The 23,649-nt window shown below is 34.7% G+C and overlaps 1 protein-coding gene across 4 annotated transcripts in view; it reads left to right on the top strand.

The window, feature by feature from the left end:
* Window positions 1–23,649, top strand: part of UGGT2 (UDP-glucose glycoprotein glucosyltransferase 2) — a 209,007-nt gene that overhangs the window by 109,916 nt on the left and 75,442 nt on the right. For all 4 annotated transcript variants that reach the window (XM_078147263.1, XM_078147264.1, XM_078147265.1 and 1 more), the window contains exons 24-28: window positions 1,321–1,400; window positions 3,588–3,777; window positions 10,777–10,935; window positions 12,376–12,461; window positions 22,878–22,962. In XM_078147263.1, coding sequence (XP_078003389.1) covers window positions 1,321–1,400; window positions 3,588–3,777; window positions 10,777–10,935; window positions 12,376–12,461; window positions 22,878–22,962 — 600 coding nt within the window. The remainder of the gene's footprint in view (window positions 1–1,320; window positions 1,401–3,587; window positions 3,778–10,776; window positions 10,936–12,375; window positions 12,462–22,877; window positions 22,963–23,649) is intronic.

The following is a 23,649-nucleotide window of genomic DNA, read 5'->3' as shown; positions in this document are numbered from 1 at the left end:
ATAAAAATCATTTTTAAAACTCTAAAGAAATTTCAAGGTTGCTTTTTAATTCTTGCAGCAGTATACTGTAATAGAAAGAACAGTATAGATTTCAAGTCCACGATCTTCTGTTCACTGGTTATATAACTTCAGGTTATATAAATTCACTTAACTTCTTAGAAACTCAGTTCCCTAAAGTGTTAAAAGGGAAACAATAATACTACTATCTCTCTCACAGGCTTATTGTAAAAGAAATGCTTGTAGGTTAAAATATCATGTAAAGATAAATTATAATTAATGTTTATAATACATATATTCTAACTACTGAATTATGCTACTGAATAATGTAAAGAAATAAAAATATTTAGTAGCAATTTTTATTCATTAAATTATTTTGGAAGGATGTTGTCATTCAAGTTCTTTATTAAATTACTAAGCAGAGTGAACTTCAGAGTTTTTTTTTATTACATATTCTTTTCTTTTAAGATTTGTCAGTTCAGTTTTGGATTTCATACTTCCATATATGACCATAAAACTATTCAAACTAAAGCTAGGAAACAATATCTAGACAGTCTGAAAATTGGAGTGAGCATGATGCTTTTGAATGAGCTCTGTTTTCAACATTATACACACACATTTCTTTTCCTTTAACATATCATTCATTCAAAGGCATTAGGGTTACACTATATTACATTACATAGGATTACGTTATATTAGAGAAGTGTTCAGGTCTGAGAAATTCATGTTTAGGCAAAAGTCTTAAAATGTGAAACTCATTTATACCAAACTATATTAACATTAATAGAACATCTTCCTCTGAAAAACTAAAAGCATTTCACACATTATTATTTCATCTTTCCATCATTAAGTTATTTATTGTAAGGAACAGGTAGCATCACTATTTTGCATGTGGAGAAATTAAGGTTAAATGATACCCAGGGTAACACAAATTATAATTGATGAAACTGAGATAAAAACCTATATGTATATTAAATACAAGTAGTTATGTACTTGTATTCCTCCCCAATCACATGGTATTTTTGTTGCATAACTTCTTTCTGTTCTTCCATTACCCTTATACCTGTTTTCCTTCTTGTAACAATTCTGGCAAGTCAGTTGGTGTATTATCTACTCTGGGACTGGAACTGCCAGAGTAATAGCTCTAAAATTCTTTTTAAAAAAAAGTTGAAATTCCGTTATTTCTTTGCCATGAACTATGTTGATTCTCTGTATGTTTCTTATTTTCTGTCTCAAATAATGGCTTTATCTTATTGTTTCACACTAAGGAAATGTGGTCACAATCAAACCACAGTTTTTGATATATAATATTTTTTCTAATAGGTACTTGGTCAGGTTGTCAATATGAAGTTGAAATTGTTTATGAACTGTAGGCCAAAGCTTTCAGAGGCACCATTGAAGAGGTGAGTAGTTAACACATTGCCTGAATTCAGCAAACATTTATTAAGAATAGGTTCAAGGCACTGTTGTGGGTCCTAGATGCTGGATACTATCTAAATGCACAAAACATGGCTTTCTCTATGTAGATAAAGAATTCTGCTCCTCAGAACTTGAACTAGGAACATGCAGGACTATGCCAATGTTTGACAACAAGTGTAGAAAGTAATAAAGACAAGACATCTGGGACCATAGTTGGATTGATGTTTAAGGAGAACAATAGTCAATGGGGTATAGAAGCATAAAGCTTAGTAAATTTAAAATAACGTATTTCTGGGAGGAGAATTTTTTACTTTTAAATACAAATTACTGTTTTCACTTCATAGTGACCTGAATTAGCTTCAGGACATATAAAGCATTAAACAATGTTAACTGCACTGACTTTACCCTGTTTTTAATAAATTATAGGCAGAGATTTTTTCACAGATTCATATTAGAAGGAGGCTTAAAACAGCAGCTGACTATTATCCAATTTAACAAATAGGTGTTAAGCATTTAATGTGTGTGCAAGGTACTATGCTAGACCTCAGAGATTCAAGGACAAAAACAAGATAATCCCTGACATCTAAGAGTTTGTACTTTATATAATCATTGTCCTCCTTATAGCTACTTATTTTTCTTTAATTTTATAATTTATTTTATTTTAATATACCGAATAAAATAAACGTTTTCTATAACATGGTATAATTTAAAAAAAGATGATGGCACATGAAACTACAAATCTATTATGCACAACTTGCCATTCCTTTTAAATATATAATAAAGTTATGTATATTTCTTTTTTTTTCCTTTTTTTCTTCCCTCTCCCTCCACATCCTAGAGATGGCTAGTATTAGACACAAATATATACATGTGTAAATGTGTGTGTACACACATATATGTGTAAAATCATTCTATATATACTTCTATTTATCAGTTCTTTCTCTGGATGCAGATAACGTTTTACTTCATGTGTCCTTTGTAGTTAATTTGGGGATTTATAATAGTCAGAATGACTTATTTACTCAAAGTTGTTCTTAAAACAATATTGCTGTTACTATATAAAATGTTCTCTTGGTTCTGCTTATTTCACTCTTCATTATTTCATGTCTATCCACATTTTTCTAAGATCATTGAGCTCATCATTTCTTATAACATAGTAGTATTCCATCACAATCATCTATCACAACTTATTCAGCCATTCCACAGTTGACGGACATCCCTATAATTTCCAGTTCTTTGCTACTACAAAGAGAGCTGCAATAAATATTTTAGAACATATAAGCTCTTTTCCTTTTTCCCTAATCATCTTTGGAAATAGACCTAGTAGTGCTATTGCTAGGTCAAAGGGTATAGGCAGTTTAATAATTCTTTGGGCATAATTCCAGATTGTTCACCAAAATAGTTGGATCAGTCCACAGTTCCGTCAACAACAATGAATACATCCCCAATTTTTCCACATCCCCTCCAACATTTGTTGCTTTCCCCTTCAATCATCTTAGCCAATCTGATAGATTGTTTTAATTTGCATTTCTTTAATCAATAATGACTTAGAACATTTTTATATGACTATAAATTGTTTCAATTTCTTCATCAGAAAACTACCTGTTCATATTCTTTGATCATTTAATAGTTCTTGATATTTTTGCTACTTGGAGTAAAACAAGAATAAGACTGCTAAAGGCAATTTGTCTAACTCAGTTTATTAGGCTTTTTCAACTTGATGCTCATTTTTTATTATACATTTGTAATGCTTTAAAAAGTCATAAAGATAAAACACATTTGAAATCTATCTTTTCCCCATTTTTCTTTCTTGTGTTAGTGGTGTCAAGAAATAGGTAAATGGCCCCAAAGCATATAACATGAGGAAGTTAGGTGAACATCAGTAAGTAGAATTCATTCATTAACTACATTATCAGACCCCAATTTAATTCAACATAAACTAAAGTGAGATTGTTCTCATAAATATATAATAAATAATACTCAATAGTATTCTTAGCACTATTATAGTATATCTTACATATTATGCTTTTCTACCCATTGATGGATATTAACTCTCCCTAAGTTTTTTTTTAAATCAAGTAATTTTGATATAGCAGTCATGCTGTTTTTATTTGAAAGGTTTCAGTTGAAACTTAGGGTACTATGCTTATCTTTGTATTTTTTATCAACAGCTTTTACCGGTTTGTTTTGGAACCAGAACTGACTCCAGGACCCAATAATATTATTTCTTTGGGGCCTATGGCAAAGTTCCTGGAAATGCCTGAATCACCTCTTTTGACCCTCAACATGATTACTCCTGAATGCTGGTTGGTTGAAGCAGTACACAGTTCCTGTGACCTTGATAATATTTACTTAAAGGATGTAAGTTGTAATTCCCAGTTATTTATAAGAGATCCAACTAAGCTAGGCTCCCATTCTAAATTTGATACTATTATGTTCATAGAGTTGGAGTGGCCAGATGGTATAGCTCAAAGAGTATCACTGAAACATGTTTTGCATTCTCCATACTTCCCAATCCAATCTCACTGTTAACATGAGGTGTACATTTAGCTCTTCCAGATTCAACATTTCAGATTCAGTAATCTTTAATATTATTCACTTCATAAATAATAGATTCCTAAATCATTTCTTTAGATCATTTCAGGGCTTTTGAGTGGAATGGAAAACTTGGACAAAACCGGTACCTGTAGATGAAGGGACTTATAATTGAGAGACACAATCCTGGCAGAACAGATGTACATATATAAGTATATAGATAAAGATACATAGATATAACTGCCTGTATCAATATACCTATGTCTATAAAGTGTTAATGTGTAGCACAGCTTCTAGGAACAGCTCTCCAAATTTGAACTAACATGTTGCAGATTGAGTACCCAGGTGGCAACCACTATCTGCAACTCAAAATACTCTGTGGGTTCATACTCCTAAAAGTATAGTCCATAAGCCCCAAACTGTATATTCATTCTTAATAGTCAGCCAGTAGACACAATAAGCTTAAAGCAAAGAAGCTATAAAAAAAATAGCTGTAGAACATATCTTAAAAACCTGGGCATCATACTTCCATAACTATACATGGCCTTAGTAAAAAGATCGACCACATACAGGAAGCATGCTTCTACTTTCTCTACTTGACTCCTCAACTCTTTGCAATCTGGCATTCAGTCTCATTCCTCAATTTAAACTGCTGTCTCCAAAGTTACCAATGATCTCTTAATTGCCAAAGCTGATGTTATTTTTTTCAGTACTAATCCTTCTTGACTTCTCTGCTACATTTGACACTGTTGACCACCTGCCTCCTGGATGGTTTCTCTTAAGTTTTTGTGACACTAGTCTTTCCTGGTTTGCCTCCTACCTATCTGACTACTCCCCCACCCCTGTATCTCCTTTGCCGGCTCATCATCTACATCATGGCCTCTAACCATAGGCATTCCCCAGGGTTCTGCTCTAGATACTCTTCTCTCTATATATTCTCTTTCTTGGCAAAGCTATTAAGCCCCATAGGTTTAACTATCATCTTTATACAGATCTACGTGTCCAGCCCCCATCTCTCCACTGAGCATTAGTCCCAGATCACCAGTTACCATCACTGGATGTCTCAGAGACATCTTAAACTCAGCATATCAATTTAAAATTAAACTGTCTTTTCCCCTGAGCCCTCCCCTTTTTTAGACTTCCCTATAGGTGTAGCTATGTGGTGCAGTGGATAGAGCACCAGGCCTGAAGTCACAAAGATTTGAGTTCAAATTTAGCCTCAGACATTTACTAGATATGTGACCTGAGCAAGTCACTTAACTTATATTTGCCTCAGTTTCTTCATCTATAAAATGGGGATAATAATAGCATCCACCTCCTGGGGTTCTTATGAGGATCAACTGAAATAATAATTGGAAAGCACTTAGCACAGTACCTGGTACATACTAAATGCTATATAAATGTTCACTACTCTTATTAGTAAAGACACCACCATCCTTCCATTATCTCAGGTTTGTAATCTCATCTTCTACACTTCATTCTTCCTTATCTTACATATCCAATCAGTTGCCAAGTCTTGCCATTTCTGCCTTCACAAAATCTCTCATTTATAACTCCTTCTCTCCACTCCCATAAACTGCCACTTAGTTCGGGACCTCAACACCTCTTGTTCAAATCACTACGACAGCCTTCTCATTAGACGCCCTATTTCCAGTCTTACATCACTCTAGTCTATCCAAGGTAATTTTCCTTAAACACAGATCTGACCATGTCATTATCCTAATCAACCAATTCTACTGGCTTCCTGTGCCTCTAAAACAAAACAAAAACTCTTCTCTTTAACTTTTCATAACCTGGCCTCAATCTAACTTTCCGAGCTCAGTATATATTACTCCCTCTCCAGAACTCAATGTGTAGTCTTTTCAAACTGACCTGCTCTCTATTCTTTACACACATTCCATTCCCCATCTCTAGGCCTTTATACTGACTGAACCCATGCCTGGAATGCCACTCTCTCCTCTCTTCTGTTTCATATAGTTTCTCTTCATTTAAGATTTTGCTCAGACATCAGCTTCTGCGTGAATTTTTTTCCTTATTCCCCAACCTAAATTACCTTTTATTTAAATAATATGTGTGTAATGTAGGTGTATACATATATATGTACAGACATATATGTGTTTATTAATTTTCTATATATGTTATATATATTTTATAAGTATTCATTGTCTACTCCATTGGAATATTAAGCTCACTTCAAGTAGAGATTTTTTCATTCTTTGTACTTAATATCCCTAAAGCCTACCATATTGCCTGGCACTGGCAGGCACTTAGTATTGATTGATTGATTGATTGATTGGGACTATGTGACCAAGATAACTCATACCTGTCATCAAAGGACCCCCATATCCTTTCTATTTTTCTAGTGTTCTCACTGTGCTCCCTAAGTTCTGTGTCTTTCTTGGCAAATCACCAGGATAGGCTCCTTGGGCCAGCTCTACTCAACAGCTTGACTAATGACTGTCAGGGTATATTCTTCCTTGAATACGTAGTTGTCTCTTCTCTGCTGCCATACTCCTTAGAGCTGCCTACATTATCTTTCCTTGAATCCCTGAACGTGCTCTATATTGGGACTGGTATCTCCTACAGATTGAGTAGCTATACTACAAGATCCCATGGTTGATGGGTGGGGTGAGAGAGGAAGAAATGCCTTCCCCCACCCAACTATTTTCTAGTAGAGAAGCAAGAGGGAAGGCAAAGAGTGAACTGCTCTACAGACCTTGGTTCTTCCTCCAAAGCTAGCTCTCTTCTAGACTTCCAGGGTTCATATCCCACAAAGCTCTTCTGCTTCAGTTGTCTCCCAAGGCTGACAGGCTTGCTTTTATAGAATACCAGGCACATGGCTATCTCCAGTGAGCCAAAGGCAAGCTGCTTGTATTAATTCCATGAAAGAGAATTTCACACTTCATAAAGCGATAACAGTGCAAAAGCTTTTCTTCATGCTTCACTTAAAATGGTTAGCACCATCTTGCCCCTTTTGCCTTCCTTTTCAATGATTTCATCAAGTGGACAGGAGGAGGGGGGAAGAGACCAGTTGAGTAGGGTTGATCTTACAAATTCCAGCTCACACCATATTCAATATAAATGCAAGTTAAATTTTTGTAGGGGAGAGTAACGACAGCTGGAGGGATCAAGAAAAGTTTCTTGTAGAAGGTAATAGTTGAGTAGAATTTGAAGAGTTGGATGCTATTATATTGTTCTACTACTGAAATTAGCTTTATAGATGCCTGTTAAAGAATATTTCTGTAATAAGTTGTTTAACCCTTCCCCTTACAAGCTGATAATAAGACCAGTATGCATTTATAGAAGAAAATAATTACCTTCCTTCATCTTCTGTACAAGGACCATAAGGACAAAAAGCCTCGGCAGGCAACTCTAGGATCATTGGTTTCGATATCAAAAGGTTTTTGAAGTAATTTAGTCCATACTCTTCTTCTTACAAATGAAGGATGAGGCCCAGAGAGGTTAAATAACCTGCCTATGGTCATAAAGGTAACAAATGTCAGAGACAGATTATGAAAACAATTTCTCTGACTCTAAATCCAGTCCTTTTCCCACTGTACCACAGTAAGATTAAAGGAAAAGTCAGAAAACCATAACATTCCCCATGGCATAGTAATTATATCTCTCCCCCACCCCGTTACATATACATTGTTAGAGACTTTAATCTCAGCTGGAACCATATGAAAAAGTGTGGGAAATGACCATCATTCAACCATTGATCTGGGGAGAATTAAGAGAAGACAGAAAGGGATTTCCCTCTTTTGAGCCTGAGTGAATATAGTAGGTACTTTCTCAGACATAAATAATTTACTTGAATAGTTAAAAAAATAAGTTGAATTTGTGTAACTTAATCTCTGAGGGAATGTTAGTTCTGTAATAATAAATATCCGATGGCATTTCAAATATATAACTAAGGAAGTGTGGAAACAGCTTTACATTTAATTATTGCTAAGCATGATTCACAGCCTACAGTCAAATATCTGAAGGATTCTGGCACTACAGAGGGTCCTAAAGATACCAGAGAATGTAGTTAGCCACAATGAACAAATAATATTGGACATGTCTTTTAACTCAAACCTTTTTAAATACCTTGTAACTTAGACTCTTGCCTTAATAGATTTTTTTCTTTTGCATTCTGACGGTGCTATACTACTAGTTCACAGTTTCGTAAGCTGGACATGCCTCCTTCTCATTCCCTGCTAGCTGTCCTTTTTCTCCCCTCATAGGATCATAGGAATTGAGCTGGAAGGGACTTTTGAGTCCATTTAGTTCATTCCCTTGATTTTACAGATGAAGAAACTGAGACCCATAAAGGTTAAATGACCTACCCAAGATCATACAAGTCACAGGGGCAGTACTTCAATTCAAATCCTCTAACTCCCAAAGACAGCATTGCACCCATACCATCATTCTCTTCCAATGGGCTTCCAAGCCGGCACTATGGAGAGCTTTCTGCTATAGTACCTGGCCGGAACTACTCTTGATTGGGCCTCTTCCACTTCTTTTCTCCTTTGGCTATCCCTCAGAGAATGTGGCCATGTTTTCCAACTAATTCAGGTTTGTGTTCCTAATAAAAATAACTAGCATTTATGTAGCATTTTAAAAAGTGTTTTAAAATGTTAGCTTATAAGGGCAGGTAGATGGCGCAGTAGATACAGCTCTGGCCTTGGAGTCAGAAGGATGTGAGTTCAAATCCAGTCTCAGACATGTGACAATTATTAGCTGTGTGACCCTGGGCAAGTCACTTAACCCTGACTGCCTCAGCAAAAATATATATATATATATATATATATATATATATATATATATATTAGCTCATTTGATTTTTCAACAGCCCTGTAAAATAGTTGTTATCATTATCCCCAATTTATAGATCAAGAAACTGAAGCATAGAATAGTTAAGTGGCTTGCTCTGGGTTATATATTTAGTAAATGTCTAAAATTGGATTTGAACTCAGGTCTTCCTGACTAAGTCTAGCACTCTAACCACTATGACACTTAGCTGCTTAATATATGTTTTCCTGGTATTACTCACACCCCAAGTATAAATATCATCAAAACTCAGTTCATACCTCCCCTGATCTATTTAGTCAGATTGATTTTGATCCATTTAAAAATAGGTTTTGAAGGATCCAATTCAATTCTGGCTTTCTGGGAACCCTCCTATGCCCTTCTACAAGTAAACTAGAATCCTCAAGACATCCTTTGGAATCATGGATTTGGACCCCTTCAGAGAAAATCTAAACCAGAATTTATTCATGTACTCCTTGAGAGTATTCCTAGTCCAAATCATTATATTCAATTTATCTCTTTAATGCTATAACTAGAGTACATCCTTCTGTTCTATATCCTTGCCTTTTGGTCATCAAACCAGTAAGCACTTATTAAGTACCTATATGTGTCAGACACTATGTCAGTTGCTGGGGATACAAAGAACTGCAAAAAGACAGTCCTTGCTCTCATGGAGCTCAAAGTTTAATCTGGAAGGCAACATTTTACAGACAAGATATGTAGATGATTGAAGACAGAAGGCATAAGTTTTAAGGTGAACCCAGAAAGAATTCTTATAGAAGTTGTGATTTTAGCTGAGTCTTGAAGGAAGTCAGGAGGCAGAGATGAGGAGGGAGAAAATTTTAGTTATGCGGTCGGCTTATGAAAGATATGCAGTCAGGAAATGAAATATCTTCTGTAAAAAACAGCAAGGCCAATACTACTGTATTGCAGAATATGTGAAGAAGAATAAGGTTTAAGAAGACTGGAAAGGCAGAAGAGGGCCAGGTTATAAAGGGCTTTAAAAGCCAAAGAAGAAAATTATGTTTCATCATAGAAGTAATAGGGAGCCACTGGAGTTCATTGAAAAGGGGAGGTGGGGCAGTATTACATGATTATTCCTCCACTTTAGGAAGATTGGTTTGGCAACTGAGTGGGAGATGGAGAAATACTTGAGTCAGGGAGCCCAACCATAAGATTTTGAAATACTCCAGATATGAGATGATGAGGGCCAGTTCAAGATGTCTAATAGGCAATTGGAGATGTGAGAGTAGAGATCAGGAGAGTGGTTGGAGCTGGAAAAGTACATCTGAGAAAAATCTGCATAGAGATGATAACTAAATCTATGGCTAATGAGATAACTAAGCAAAATAATATATAAGGAGAAGAAAATAGGGCCCAGGACAGAGCCACAGGGATATTCATGATAAGTTGGTATAACCTGGATGAATAGTAAGCAAAGGAAACTAAGAAAGTACCATCAGATGGGTAGGAGGAGAACTAGGAGACAGTAGTCCTGAAAAACTGGAGAGAAGAGAGAATCAAAGAGAAGTAGGTGATCAACCAGTGATAAAAGGTATATACAGGTCAAGAAGGATGAAAGTGGAAAGAATGCCATTAGATTTGAGATCATTAGAAAAATGCAATCATTAGAAGATATGGACCAGAATGTATTCCTTTATTCTTAAGACCATTCCCAGCCCAAATCTTCATATTCAATTTGACCCGTAAATGCTACATATACCGTATATCTTTCTGTTCCACAGCTTCTTTGCCTTGCCATTTGGTAATAAGCCAAGATGGCTTTGTACCCTGAAAGGGAATACTATAATGTTATTATCATGGGATGGAAAAGTGATAATGTTTGCTCTTTAGGACTATTCTAGAAATTTATATAGTTCCATAATCTATCAAAAGGTTTCAAAGAAAAGGATTAAATTGATTATAAATAATCTTCCCTTTTATTACATTATGATAAAACCATTTCTAGCTTATGAATTCATATTGTGAAAGAAGAAAATGCCTTACTTAAATTGTGAAATATTATCTTCATAGATTGAGGGAACTGTCAGAGCAGAATATGAACTAGAATATCTTCTGCTTGAAGGTCAGTGCTTTGATGAAACTACTGGACAACCTCCTCGGGGACTTCAGTTTACCCTCGGCATGAAAAAGAATCCCGTCATGGTTGATACCATTGTGATGGCCACCCTTGTGAGTATTGGGTAGAAGAGTTATTTTCCCATATCAATTAATTCAACATTTATTAAGCACGTCCTTTGTATATAATAGATAAGTATCATGATAAAGTCTGAGAGACCTAGGATTAAGTTCTTCTTGCACAAATTAATTATGTGAACTTGAACAAGTCACTTAACTCCCTGCACCAGGCTATCAGTTGCCTATTTGCAGAAGTGGAAGAAGCTAACACTACCCAAATAGATGAAATCACCACTCGCTTACCAAAAAATAATGTGCCAAACAGTTTGCTAGATCCTAGGAGAAATACAAAGATAATTAATATGTAGTTGGTCCTTACTGAGCTCTTAGACTAGCAGAGAAGATGTAACATTTATAAAGATATGTATTTATAAAGATATATATATATATATATATATATATATATATATATATATATATATATATATAATATAAAGATTAACTGTAATGGGCTCATGAGTTCTACTTCCTCCACAAGTCCAGATCACTGCCCATCTTTTGTGGGTGATGTGTTCAAAGAAATCATTTTCTAGAAGCTAAACAGTTGCCTAGCATTCTAGAACTCAAAGTTTTCCAGGTTGGTACATACAGTCTGTCTGCATTTACTCATCAATCAGGTGGTGCTCAAGAACCCCTGGATCGTGTTTGATACAGTGCTACAGTGAAGCACTAGAGTATAATACTTAAGTAGCACCATACCATTAAATAATAATGCCATAGGAGAAATACAAAAGTTATTTAATGTTTGAGGAGAAAGGAAAAATCTATCCCAATTAGTGAAATTAGGAGAGATTTTCTGGGTAAGATGACCATTGAACTGGGCCGTGATGAGATGGGTAAGATTTGAGAGAGTAAAGGTTAGAGGGATGGGCATTCTCCTTCATAAGTTGGATCAACAGCTGCATTCTTACAAGTATGTCCCAGATCTATAACATAGTACAGTTGAACACTGAAGTACTAAGATAAAAATGAAAGAATGCCTATATTTTGTGTGTTCCATAAACATAAGAATAATTGAGAAGCTTAATTAGAAGTGTAAGTAGTAACTGACCCTTACTCTTATTAGATTTAAGTGATTAGATAATCTTTATTTTATCACTGCAGATCAGTTTTCAGGGAACAAAACTGACTGGTATTAGGAATATATTCATTAAAGGGGAAGGAGGGTCTTGATTTTGGAATATTTTACTGAAGGAAATTAAAATCTCTTCTAGAAATACTTAAATACGCGTTATGGTTTCTGGTGCAATCGTGCCTAGAGATAGACGTATAAACTAGATTAGATTGAAAGGTCCCTTCCAACCCAATTTAAAAACCTTTGTTAAACCCCCACACTATGAATAATATCATTATGCCTACTTAATAGCTGCCCTGTCTGACATTTAAGTTTAGTCGTAGTACTCTGGTTCAGTGATCCTCTTTTCTTCTCATAAGGGATACTTTCAATTAAAAGCAAATCCTGGTGCTTGGATTCTGAGATTACGTCAAGGGAAATCTGAAGATATTTACCAGATAACTATGTAAGTAACTCTATTTTAGAATGATGTGATTATCTTACTTGCTGGCTTTTAGAAGAAAGTTATTATAATTGCATAATAACATATAGGAAAATGGTCCTTAGCTTTAATGGGTTTGGCAAAACTAAATTCATTATTCCCCTTCCCCTGACCCACTTCACTTTTCTAACTTTCCTACTGAGAGTACCTCTGTGCTGTTAGCCATCCTAGTTTGAAACCTAGAAATTATCTTTGACCCTACTCTCTCTCATAGCCCCAGTTTGGCAACTGACATTCAATCAATCAGTTGCCAGGTCTTGTCAATTCTATCTCCATAACATATCTCACATCCATCCCCTTCTCTTGATTCTCTCATCTTCTATCCTTATCTAGGTCCTTATCACCTCTCACCTAGAGTTTTTCAATAATCTCTTTAGTATCACAGCCTCCAGTCTCTTAGCTGTCCAATCCATCCTCCAAAGAGCTGCCAAAGTGATTTTACTAAAAATTCTGACCATGTCATTCCTTTCATCAAGAAACTCCAGTAGCACTCTATAAGTTTGGGCTAGGATAAAATGCAAACTTCTTTTTGGCATTTAAAGCCTTTTGCAATCTCTTCCAAACTTATTATTCATTTCTACATTTCATTAATTTGGTGTTGTCCCTCACACATGACATTCTATCTCCTATCTCTGTGCCTTTGCACAGGCTCTCCACCATCTCTGGGATGCATGTCTACTCAATTCAAGTACCATCTCCCACATGAGAACTTTTCTGATATGTTTAGCTGCTAGCTCCATCTCCCAGAAATATTCCTTTTGTATCTACTTATATGTGTATATGTTGTTTTTTCAACAGAATTTAAGCTCCTTGAAGTTAGAAACTGTTTTTTTGTGTCTCTAGTCTAATTTCTTCTTTGTATCCCTAACCTAACATAATGTGATTTGTACATAGTAAACATTTAATAAGTGATTGTTGTTTGATTGTCTCTGCACCTTACCCATCAGGTGATTTTGGTTAAGTCACTTAAGCTTTCTTAGCCTACGCCTATTTAAAAATATGAATCCCATTTTCATCCCTTGATTAACTCAGTGTAAAAATTAAATGAAATAATGAATATGAAAGTGCTTTGTAAATTATAAAGTACACTTCAGATGAAGGATGTAAGGTATTGTAATTATAATTTCAAAGGAAAAATATTCAATTCTAGATTTGCCCAATTTTATTTAATGATATATTCCTCATCCTTATCTTTGACCACCAAGATTTTGCCAAGGAACATGGGGAAACAAAAAGGTTTCATGTACTAAAAGAAGCCAGTCATTGTTAACTTTCCCTTGGTATTTATGGTTTTGTAACTTTGCAGTGGATTTGTAGATTAGTAAAGTTGGCAATTACTCCAAAAAATTTAAATGTTGCTGGATGTCAAATGAATAATCCAGGACCAAAACTGTTAAAGTAGTTGGGTTATATAGAGATAAAATTAATTTACTATGAATATGACTAATGTAAGTTTTATATAACAAGTAGACTCTTTACCTGTGTGACATTCAGCAAATCATTTAACCTCTTTGGGACTCAGTTTCCTTATCTGTATATTAGGTAGTTTCACCTTTTTCAGATGCCTTCTGACTCTAATCTTTTAATTTACAAGCTTTTATTTTCTCTTCCAATGCCCTCATGGAAAACAGAAAGAAAAAAGGAAACCCTAAATCCATGATCCATTGACTTTTAATATTTGTATATTATCAGTACTGTACAGTCATAACCTTTAGCATAATAATATTGTCAATATGCAAATGAGAGTTGGTTAAAGTTTACACTTCATCAGTTTTAATCATCACCATGGACTTCAAAACTTAATTCACTTTTACTTTTTCTGTAAGTATGATCAAAATCAAGCTTTTCCCCCCTTTAAGTCTTAGTACTGTCATTATTCAACTAGTTATCAAAGGCTTTTGTAACAGGTTATAGGGCAATGTTAGTACAAATGATTTCACTATAGTACCTTAGTCAGTATATAATCATGATAAATTTTTGACACATAAATTGAACAAATAACATTCCCTGGGAAAATATAATATTGAAATGTCTTTTTCTAAAAACAAGGAAATGCTTTTGATGTTGTACAGCACTAATTTTAACATCTATCAGTTTAAGTAAACTATTAGTATATATGTTCAGTTTTTTAATATGTTTTTTATCATGATCAGTATGGTTCCTTCTGTTGTGGTAAAACCCATTCTCTTAGCTTTTATTTCACTTATGTAACATAGATGTATAGACATCTCAATGAACATTTGTTGCTTTTTAGACATATAGAAAACATTTATTAAGTGCTTCCCATTTGCCAGATACTGTGCTAAGTGCTAGGGATACAAATAAAAATAAACAAGATAATCTTTGTTCTCAAAGAGTTTATATTTCAATAGGGGAAGATAATATATAAAGGGAGATTGGATGGTATGCTCATGTTGCATAGTTGGCAATGTCCAGGAAAAGCTGTTGAAGCCTGGATAGAAGCATAGTTGGGCTATCAAAGTCCAGGATATTTCCAAGGTCAGAGTCTAATTTTTAGATCAGGAGAAAGTGGAGACAATGGTCAATAGAGGAGACTACATGACTGTAGATGTTGCGAAAGTATTTTATACAATTAGGGAATTTCCCAGACACTTTAAATAATTTTTTAAACTTATCAAAAATACCCCAGTAAAAAAATAAATATGAAACCTCTTGTTTTTTCAGACAGAATATAAACCTCTAGCTTAAAAAGGTAAATATTAGAGTTGAGGTATATATAGCAACTAAAATCAATATTAATTGGATAACCTTACCATTGGTCGTCAAGGTCTGACTACTATTAAATTTTATGACTATTGGTTGACATTATCCACAGCTTAAACTATAACTATAACTTTTGTTTTTATATGTTTACATTTATATCGTTCAGGTCTAGGAACAGTATGTATGTGCCACTATGATTGAAGCATTTCTAAGTTACCTTCACAATCTAAATAGTTTTTGTGAGAATTTTTTTTATCTACAAAATATAAACTGAATGAGAAAAATCATATGTTTGTTCAACTGACTTTGTCCTTATTATCAAGGGAATTCACAGTCTTACCTTTATTCACACCACATTATATTAGAGCATCTACTGATACAACAACACATCTTAGCATATCTGTCACAGGCCTCCTTTGACCTGTGACTAAACTAGCTGCTGGCAGTATCTGTCTTCATCTCCTTCCTTCATTACTTCTTTCTTTCCTGATTTGATTTAATACTCATTCCAGATCTTTGATTTGGAGACAGACAGATCAAAGTAGTTAAAGCAGTGAACTGACCTCCAAACAAGTTTATTTAGAAGGAACAGTTAGAAAACAAGAAAGTCCATATTTTTTCTACTGATTTGCAACCTAGCCATGCTTGTACTTATAAGGATAATTTTTTTGAATCCAAGTATAAAATTTATATTTACGCTTATTAAATTTCATAGTATTTGATTCAGCCTATTAGCTTAGCCTGTTAAGCCTTTATAAAACCTAATCCTCTCATCCATTGCATTAGTTATCCTGGCTTTCTGTCATCTATACCTTTAGAAAAGGATAACTAATGTTAAATAATTAAGTAAAAATCTCTGAGGCATTTGAATAAAGACCCCCTTGTAAGCAGATGTTGCCTTCTAATGACTATTTGGGTTTAGTCATTGAGATAGTTTGAAATCCACCTAATTCTTCTACTGTCTAGCCTACTTCTCTTCATTTAGATGGCATGAGAAATTTTGTTTAATACTTTGCTGTATCTCAAGCATTTCCTTGATTCTCCTAATGTACATTCTCTCATCTAGAAAGGAAATAAAGTTAGTCTGTCATAATCTGAACTCGAGAAAAAAAAACATGTCTCTTAGTGATCACTTTAGATTTCAGATTGTATTCCTTTAATAATAATGAAAGATATATAAGATGTATTTCTCACCCTCTGAGGCCTATAATCTGCTTAGGAATGCATTGAAAAAGTTAAGGATATTTGCAAGTAATTGCAATATAACATATACAAGCTACACTTATAAATGCAAAGGAAATGCAGAATAAGCATGTGAAAAGTGTTACAGCATTAATAATGGAAGGCTTCCTGGACAAATTATTCTGACTGAATAGCTCTTATTACTATATCAAAACATACATGCCTAAACTATTTTCGTAAATGTTATTAATTAGAGAATAATTGATTGTTGAGCAAAGTTGACGTGTTTAAGATGGTTGTTCAAATGAGGAACATTTTTTTTATAATGCCACCATCTATAGGATACTAATGCTAATAAATTGAAAAAAGCCAAGGTGGCAGAACAGTAAGAAGAAATGTGGTGAACTCTCATCTACAAACTCCTCTAAATATACCTAGAAAATGGACCAACCCAAATCCTGATATGAAAATCCAGAAAAAGTTACAGTGCCTTTTATCCAGCCCAGCTGAGAGAGAGACATGCAGAAAGGTCTACAGATACTGGGAGTGAGGATGAGTGTGAACTGGCAGCTTTGTCAGACAATATCCAGTTTGGGGTCACTGATCCAGAGTGGAATGAAAAAGGCAAGTACATATAGAAGTGGTGTTCTTGGGTACTGAGGCCCTGGACAGTGTGCCAACAAAAGAGGAAATTCAGAAGCTAGCAACAATAGTTTGGTTCAGACCCCAGACTCAGATGAGGGCCTTGCTTCCCATATCTAGTCCACTTTGTAGAGGAATAACTAAGAGAAGAATCCCAGACCAAAGGGCAGTCCTACAATTATGCCACTCTGAAACAACAGAGCTTTCCAGCTGGCTTATAGAGGTAAAGTCCAACAGGGGTCTACTTTTGAATAAACGCAAACCTAGGTCAAGAGCCTGTGGATTTCTGACAAGAAGGGAGCAAAACCGAACACTTTTTTTTTCCAGTCAGAGTAAGTGTTTATTGTATAGCCAATAGAAGTGGGTAATAATCTGCATGATTTAATGGGGTTATGATTGCTACTTTTATACAGAAAAAGACTGTTTGAAGATCTGGATGGGATTAACAAGTGGCAAGTAGCCACTAACATCTCACACCATAGTGCAACAGAAGATCAAAATGGGTACATGATTTAGACAGAAAAGATGATGGCATAAATAAATTAGTAGAGCATGGGAAAATCTATCTGTCAGATTCATGGATAATAGAAGAGTTTGTGACCAAACAAGAGCTAGACAGGATCATGGGGAAGTAAAATATGATTACATAAAATTAAAAATAATTTACACAAATAAACCTAATACAACCAACATTAGAAGAAAATCAGGAAACTGGGAAAATTTTACAGCAAGTTTCTCTGATATATTATTTCTCAAATATATAAGGAATTGAACCAAATTTATAGAAATATGACCCAATCCCTAAATGACAAATGGTGATAACATATGAACAGGCAGTTTTTAAAAGAAATCGAAGCTATCGATAGTCACATAAAAGATGCTCTAAATCACTATTGATTAGAGAAATTAAAAGTTAAACAACTCTGAGGTACCACCTTATAACTATCAGATTGGCTACCATCACAGAAAAGGAAAATAATAAATGCTGGAGGGAATATAGAAAAAGAGGTACACTAATGCACCATTAGAGGAGTTGTGAACTGATCTAACCATTCTGGAGAATGACATGGAGCTATGCCCAAAGTGCTGTAAAGCTTTGCATACCCTTTGACCCACCATTACCATTACTAGTTCTGTATCCCAAAGAGATTTTAAAAAGGGCGGGGGGGAAGGACCTACATGTACAAACATATTTATGGCAGCTCTTTTTATGGTGGCAAAGAAACAGAAATTGAGGGGTTGCCCAACAATTGTGCTATAAGAAATGATGAACAAGATGGTTTCAGAAAAATCTGGGAAGATTTATACAAAATGATTCACAGTGAACCAGAATAACATTGTTTGCCAATATTGTAATGATGATCAACCATGAAAGATTTAGCGAGGCTGATCAATATGATGATTCAAGACAGTTCCAGAGTTTTCATAATGAAAAATATCAACCTCCAGAGTGAGATCTGATAAAGTTCTTGTTTTTTATTATTTTTTTTCAACATGGCTAATATGGAAATGTTTTACATGACCTCACATGTTTAATCAATCTCATGTGGCTTGCCTTGTCAATGAGTGGGAGAAGGGTGAGAGAGAGGAAGGGAATTTGGAACTCAAATTTTTTAAAATAAATATTAAAAATATAGGAAAAATGAGTTATAGAAGAAAGAATTTGCAAGAGAATTTCCAATTAACAGCTTGGCACAACAGTTAACAAAAGTTTGCTCAATCAACAAACTCCCTGAAAATTAGAATTGACCAAATAGAACCCAATGACTCCATAAGTCAAAAATCTGGAGAAATAAAAGAAAATATAAAGTATTTCACAGCAAAAACAACTGACCTAGAAACTAGATTGAGGAGGAAAAAATTTAAGAACATTGAGCTATCTGAACACGATGAACAAAAATAAAAGGGTCCTACAGCCCCTTGTAAGAACTCTGTAAAAGAACCGGAGAGCAAAGGGAAATAGAAAAAAATCCACTAGTTACCTCCTGAAAGAAACCACAAAAAGAAAATTCCCAGGAACAGCATAGAGCTTCCATGTGAAAGGAAAAATATTGTAAACAACCATAAAGAGAGAATTCAAACATGGAAGAGCCAAAGTCAAAATCATACATGATTTAGCAGCTATCACTATAAAGGAGTGAAGTATTTGCAATATATTCCAGAAAGCAAAGGAGATGGGTTTAGAACAAAGAAAAAAAAAGACTTACCAAAGAAAACACAATATAATGCTACAGGGTCTGGGTGTGAGGTGGGGCGATGCAGCTGGATTGAATCTTTAATGAGAGATCTGCCGATCATTCCTGATGAGAAGACCAGAACTGCAGAGAAACTCTGAAGTTCAAACACAGAAAAGCAACATAAAAAGGCAAACATGAATGAACGATGATAACAAGGATAAATTATTTGCATTCAAATGTGGGGAAATGATACATATGTCCCCTCTGAACCCTACCATCAACAGGATTTAGACTAGGCCTGAGAGTGTTCTTGTGATAGCTTGATGATCTTAAGATAACAATGGAAAAAGAAAGGGAAGAGGAATGTACTTTGTTGAAGGGGAGGGGAGGGAAGGAAGGTTAGGAAAAATTATCACACATAATCAAGGTGTACAAGTAGATTTGAACAAGGAGAGGGGGTACAAGGGAGTAGCTGGTACTTGAACCTCACTGTTATCTGAACTGTTCGAAAGAAGAAAGAATGTGCATACACATATGAACAGTTGGGCACAGAAATAAATTTATTTCATTCAACAGGGAAATAGAAAGGAAAGGGGGGAGAGAGAATCAGAGGGAGGGTAGATTAAAGGAGGGATTAGTCCTAAGCAGAACAAACTCTAAGAATATACAACAATATTTATAGCTCTCTTTGAGGTGGCAAAGAATAGTAATCTCAGGGGGTACTTATAAATTGGGGGCTAAATGAACAAGTTATACTGCATAAATGTGACAGAATAATTGTGCTGACCTTGTATCAGCATCATGACTAACTAGGTATTCAGAGGACTAATGAGGAACATGCTACTCACCTGCTGTCAGAGGTGAAGGACAGAATCCAGAATGAGACAAATGTTTTTTGAACATGGCCATTGTGGAAATTTGTTTCTATTCCCTATACACATTTGTAATGGTTTTTTTTTGTTGTTGTTGTTGTTTGAGGTAATGGGAGTTAAATGACTTGCCCAAGGTCACACAGCTAGCTAGTAAGTATCTAAATCCATATTTGAATTCCTGACTCCAGGGCCAGTGCTCTATCCACTGCACCACCTAGCTGCCCCTGGGTTTTGTTTTTCTTATGTGTAATCAACTGGCAGCTAGATAGCATAGTGAATAAATACTTGGCCTGGAATGAGGAAGATCTGAGTTCAGATATGACCTCAGACACTTACTAACTGTGTGACCCTGGGCAAGTCACTTAATCCCTGTTTGCCTCTGTTTCCTCATCTGTAAAACAGGTATAATAATAGCACCCAGAGTTGTTGTGAGGAACAAATGAGATAATAATTATAAATCACCTAGCACAATGCCTGGCACATGGTAAGTACTATATAAATGTTAGCTATCATTATTATTATCATTGTTGCTGTTGTTATTGAAATTGATGGGGTATTTATGAAAAATATAGTATACTTTTGTCTTGATCATCTTATTGCAATAGAATTGTATTTGTGTGTAGTGTAGTATAGTATATGTGGGGGTGGGTAGAAACCTATTCATATGGGAGCAGTGTTAATACAGTCCAAAACAGATTTCATTGATTATGATCACACTTTAAATTCTTCTTCTCTCCTTGATTTATCTGTTGTTACATATATCAGACTCCCAGTCAATCACATCTAGAAGTCAGTCTTTTAATTACCCTGGGAAAGGTCAACTCAACAAGTATTTCTTAAGTATCTACTACGTTACTATACTCAAGACTAGAGATAGATTGGACACCATACTAATTCTCAAGGACTTTATACTCCAATAGGAAAAGTACATGGAGTCAAAGGGCAAGAAGGGATTCAAAATAAGTGTGTTCTCTCTGTCTTTGAAGAAACTGCCGAAATTCTGACAAACCAGACTATAGGAGATTATTTAGCATCTGGAGAGATCCCAATTCTTATAGCATAACTGGGATAAATTTAAAAAGCTAAAAAAGGCAGAAGTCTGAAGCGCCTAGCGCAACACCTTTCATCTAGTTGATGTTTAATAAATATTTGTTGTTTTGAATTGAGTGTATCCTAGTATGTTGGGCAAGTTACTGTGTTTTTGGCATCTAGGTGATACTGTGCAATAAAGCAATAGATCTGGAGTCAGAAAGACGTGGATATAAATCCAACCTTTTACATTTACTAGTTGTGTGACTCTGGGCAAGTCACTTAACTACTGTCTGACTGAGTTAACTTATCTGTAAAATAGGAATAATAATAGCACCTGCCTCCCAGAGCTTTTGTGAGAATAAAATGAGATAATATTTGTAAGACATTTCAAACTTTAAAGCATGATGTAAATGCTAGCTATTGTTTGTTGTTGTTATTTTGTCCTAGGTACTTGTCCTTGTTAAATGAGTGATAATAAAACTAACATTTCACTCAGATAAGAACTGTGATGACAAGGTAACTACTTATAAACTAGATATAATTTGAAACTAGTTAAAATGTCCCCTGGTAGGAATTTAACTTTATTGTACCAAACCCTTGTAGCATTCAATAAACCTGTTTTTGTTGGCATGGAAATAAAAGACTTAGAAATAATATGTTCGCTTGCATGAGTAACAGACGAACCCCACTTCTTTTTGCTTTTCCAATAACATCCTGTTGCAAAACTAGGCAAAGTGATGGGGTTTTTCATACCTATCCCTGTATTTTTATCTATATCCCTCTCGTGATATAATGAGTTAAGATGTACAGTAAGCCATACTTAATTTAGGCTAATTCATAGGGAGTTTTATATGAAAGATAATTTTTAAATTATATTATTCAGAATACATGTGATTATGAAACTAGGCTTAGCAGTTATAAGATAATGTAGGTTTACTATAATGAATAGATAAAGAACAGATAGGAATGATTTATGGTTGTGATAGTAGCATGATAGTTTTTATATACATATATATATATATAAATAAAATTTTTTTTGGCATGCAAGTAGATAGTTATGCATCCCTTAACAAACATAGCTTGTTTTCTAAAGTAGACAGTCTACTTCATTTACTTAGTGATCTTATTTAGACTAGTCCCAATTCAAATTGTAAGAAATTTCTAGTCAGGCATGTCCAAATTATTAAAGTTTTATTGTTCTTGTATATAGGACTTAGGACAGGACCTAGGTTTGCATTGGTAGAAGAAACTCCTTCTATTGATGTAGATCATCATTTGTTCTGCAACTTATGGTTGCACAGTTGTTATGGGGAACTGAGAAGTAGAGTGCCCCTAATCACACAGGCCATAGATGTCAGAAATAGAAAGTGAGCTTAGCTTGGGTCTGATTTTGAGGCCATTTCTTTTATCCATTATACCACTCTGCTTCTCTATGCTGAGAGTAAATTTTCATATTCACTAATAATACAAAAAATATTTAGGGGTATGAGTTTCTAGGGGTATATAGAAGAAACTAGAAAGTATGGAATGAGGGCAGCTAGGTTGCACAGTGGATAGAGCACCAGTCCTGGAGTCAAAAGGACTTGAGTTCATATCTGGTCTCAGACCAGACCCTTGACATTTACTAGCTGTGTCACCTTGGGCAAGTCACTTAACCCCAACTGCCTCACAAAAAAAAAGTATAGAATGAATAATTTAAGCATAATTTATATTGAGCATATATTGCATATTTCTGTGTTTTTTAATTTTAGACATAAAGGAACAGACTCTCCACCAGATGTAGACGATGTCATTGTGGTATTAAGCAACTTCAGAAGCAAGATTCTGAAAGTCCAAGTACGTAAAACAAAACCTTCTTTACATGCATCATATTTGGGAAATGAGCTGAAATCTCTTGATTTTTTTTCAAAATCAGAGTATATCATATTCTATATCCTACAATGCATTAGTTAATCATTTAAGTATCTTTAAATTGTCTTATTTAGTTTCTTCACTTAATTTTGTGAGGTTCTATTAACATTTAATTTATGTGTAATATTTCATTTAACAGGAATATGTAGAACAGCAACAGTGTATCCCATGTTAAACTCAATAAACACTATTGGATATACGAATGAAGTAGAATAGATTTTTTCTCCTCTCTAGTAGCTTTTAAGTAATATACATACAAGTGCAAAACAAAAGAAGAAAATGATCAGAATGGGGTGGAGATGGAGAAGTACATCTTGAAGGAGTTGAGTTTTGAGTCGAATCTTGACCTATTTAGTATAAGCTGGAATTCTTCCGGAGACAGATCAATACTCTTGTTAGAGCATAGAAGTGAGAATAAACAAAATGTGGGGAATAGCAGAAATTGAACTGATTGGAACAAGAGAGGCACGGTAGAATGATAAGGTTAAGTGAATTAAGAGAAAGTTGATGGAAGGCATTTTGTCTTGGTGGGCTGACAAATATAACTTAGACAATCAGAATAGAATATTCTTAAATAGGAGAAGAATATGGTGAAAATAGTATTTGATGGAC

The sequence above is a fragment of the Phascolarctos cinereus genome, unplaced genomic scaffold (genome assembly GCF_003287225.1).
Source record: "Phascolarctos cinereus isolate Bilbo 61053 unplaced genomic scaffold, phaCin_HiC Scaffold_7;HRSCAF=346, whole genome shotgun sequence".
Lineage (NCBI taxonomy): Eukaryota > Metazoa > Chordata > Mammalia > Diprotodontia > Phascolarctidae > Phascolarctos > Phascolarctos cinereus.
Note: the sequence above shows the minus strand (reverse complement) of the source record. Positions and strands in the feature narration are given on the sequence as shown.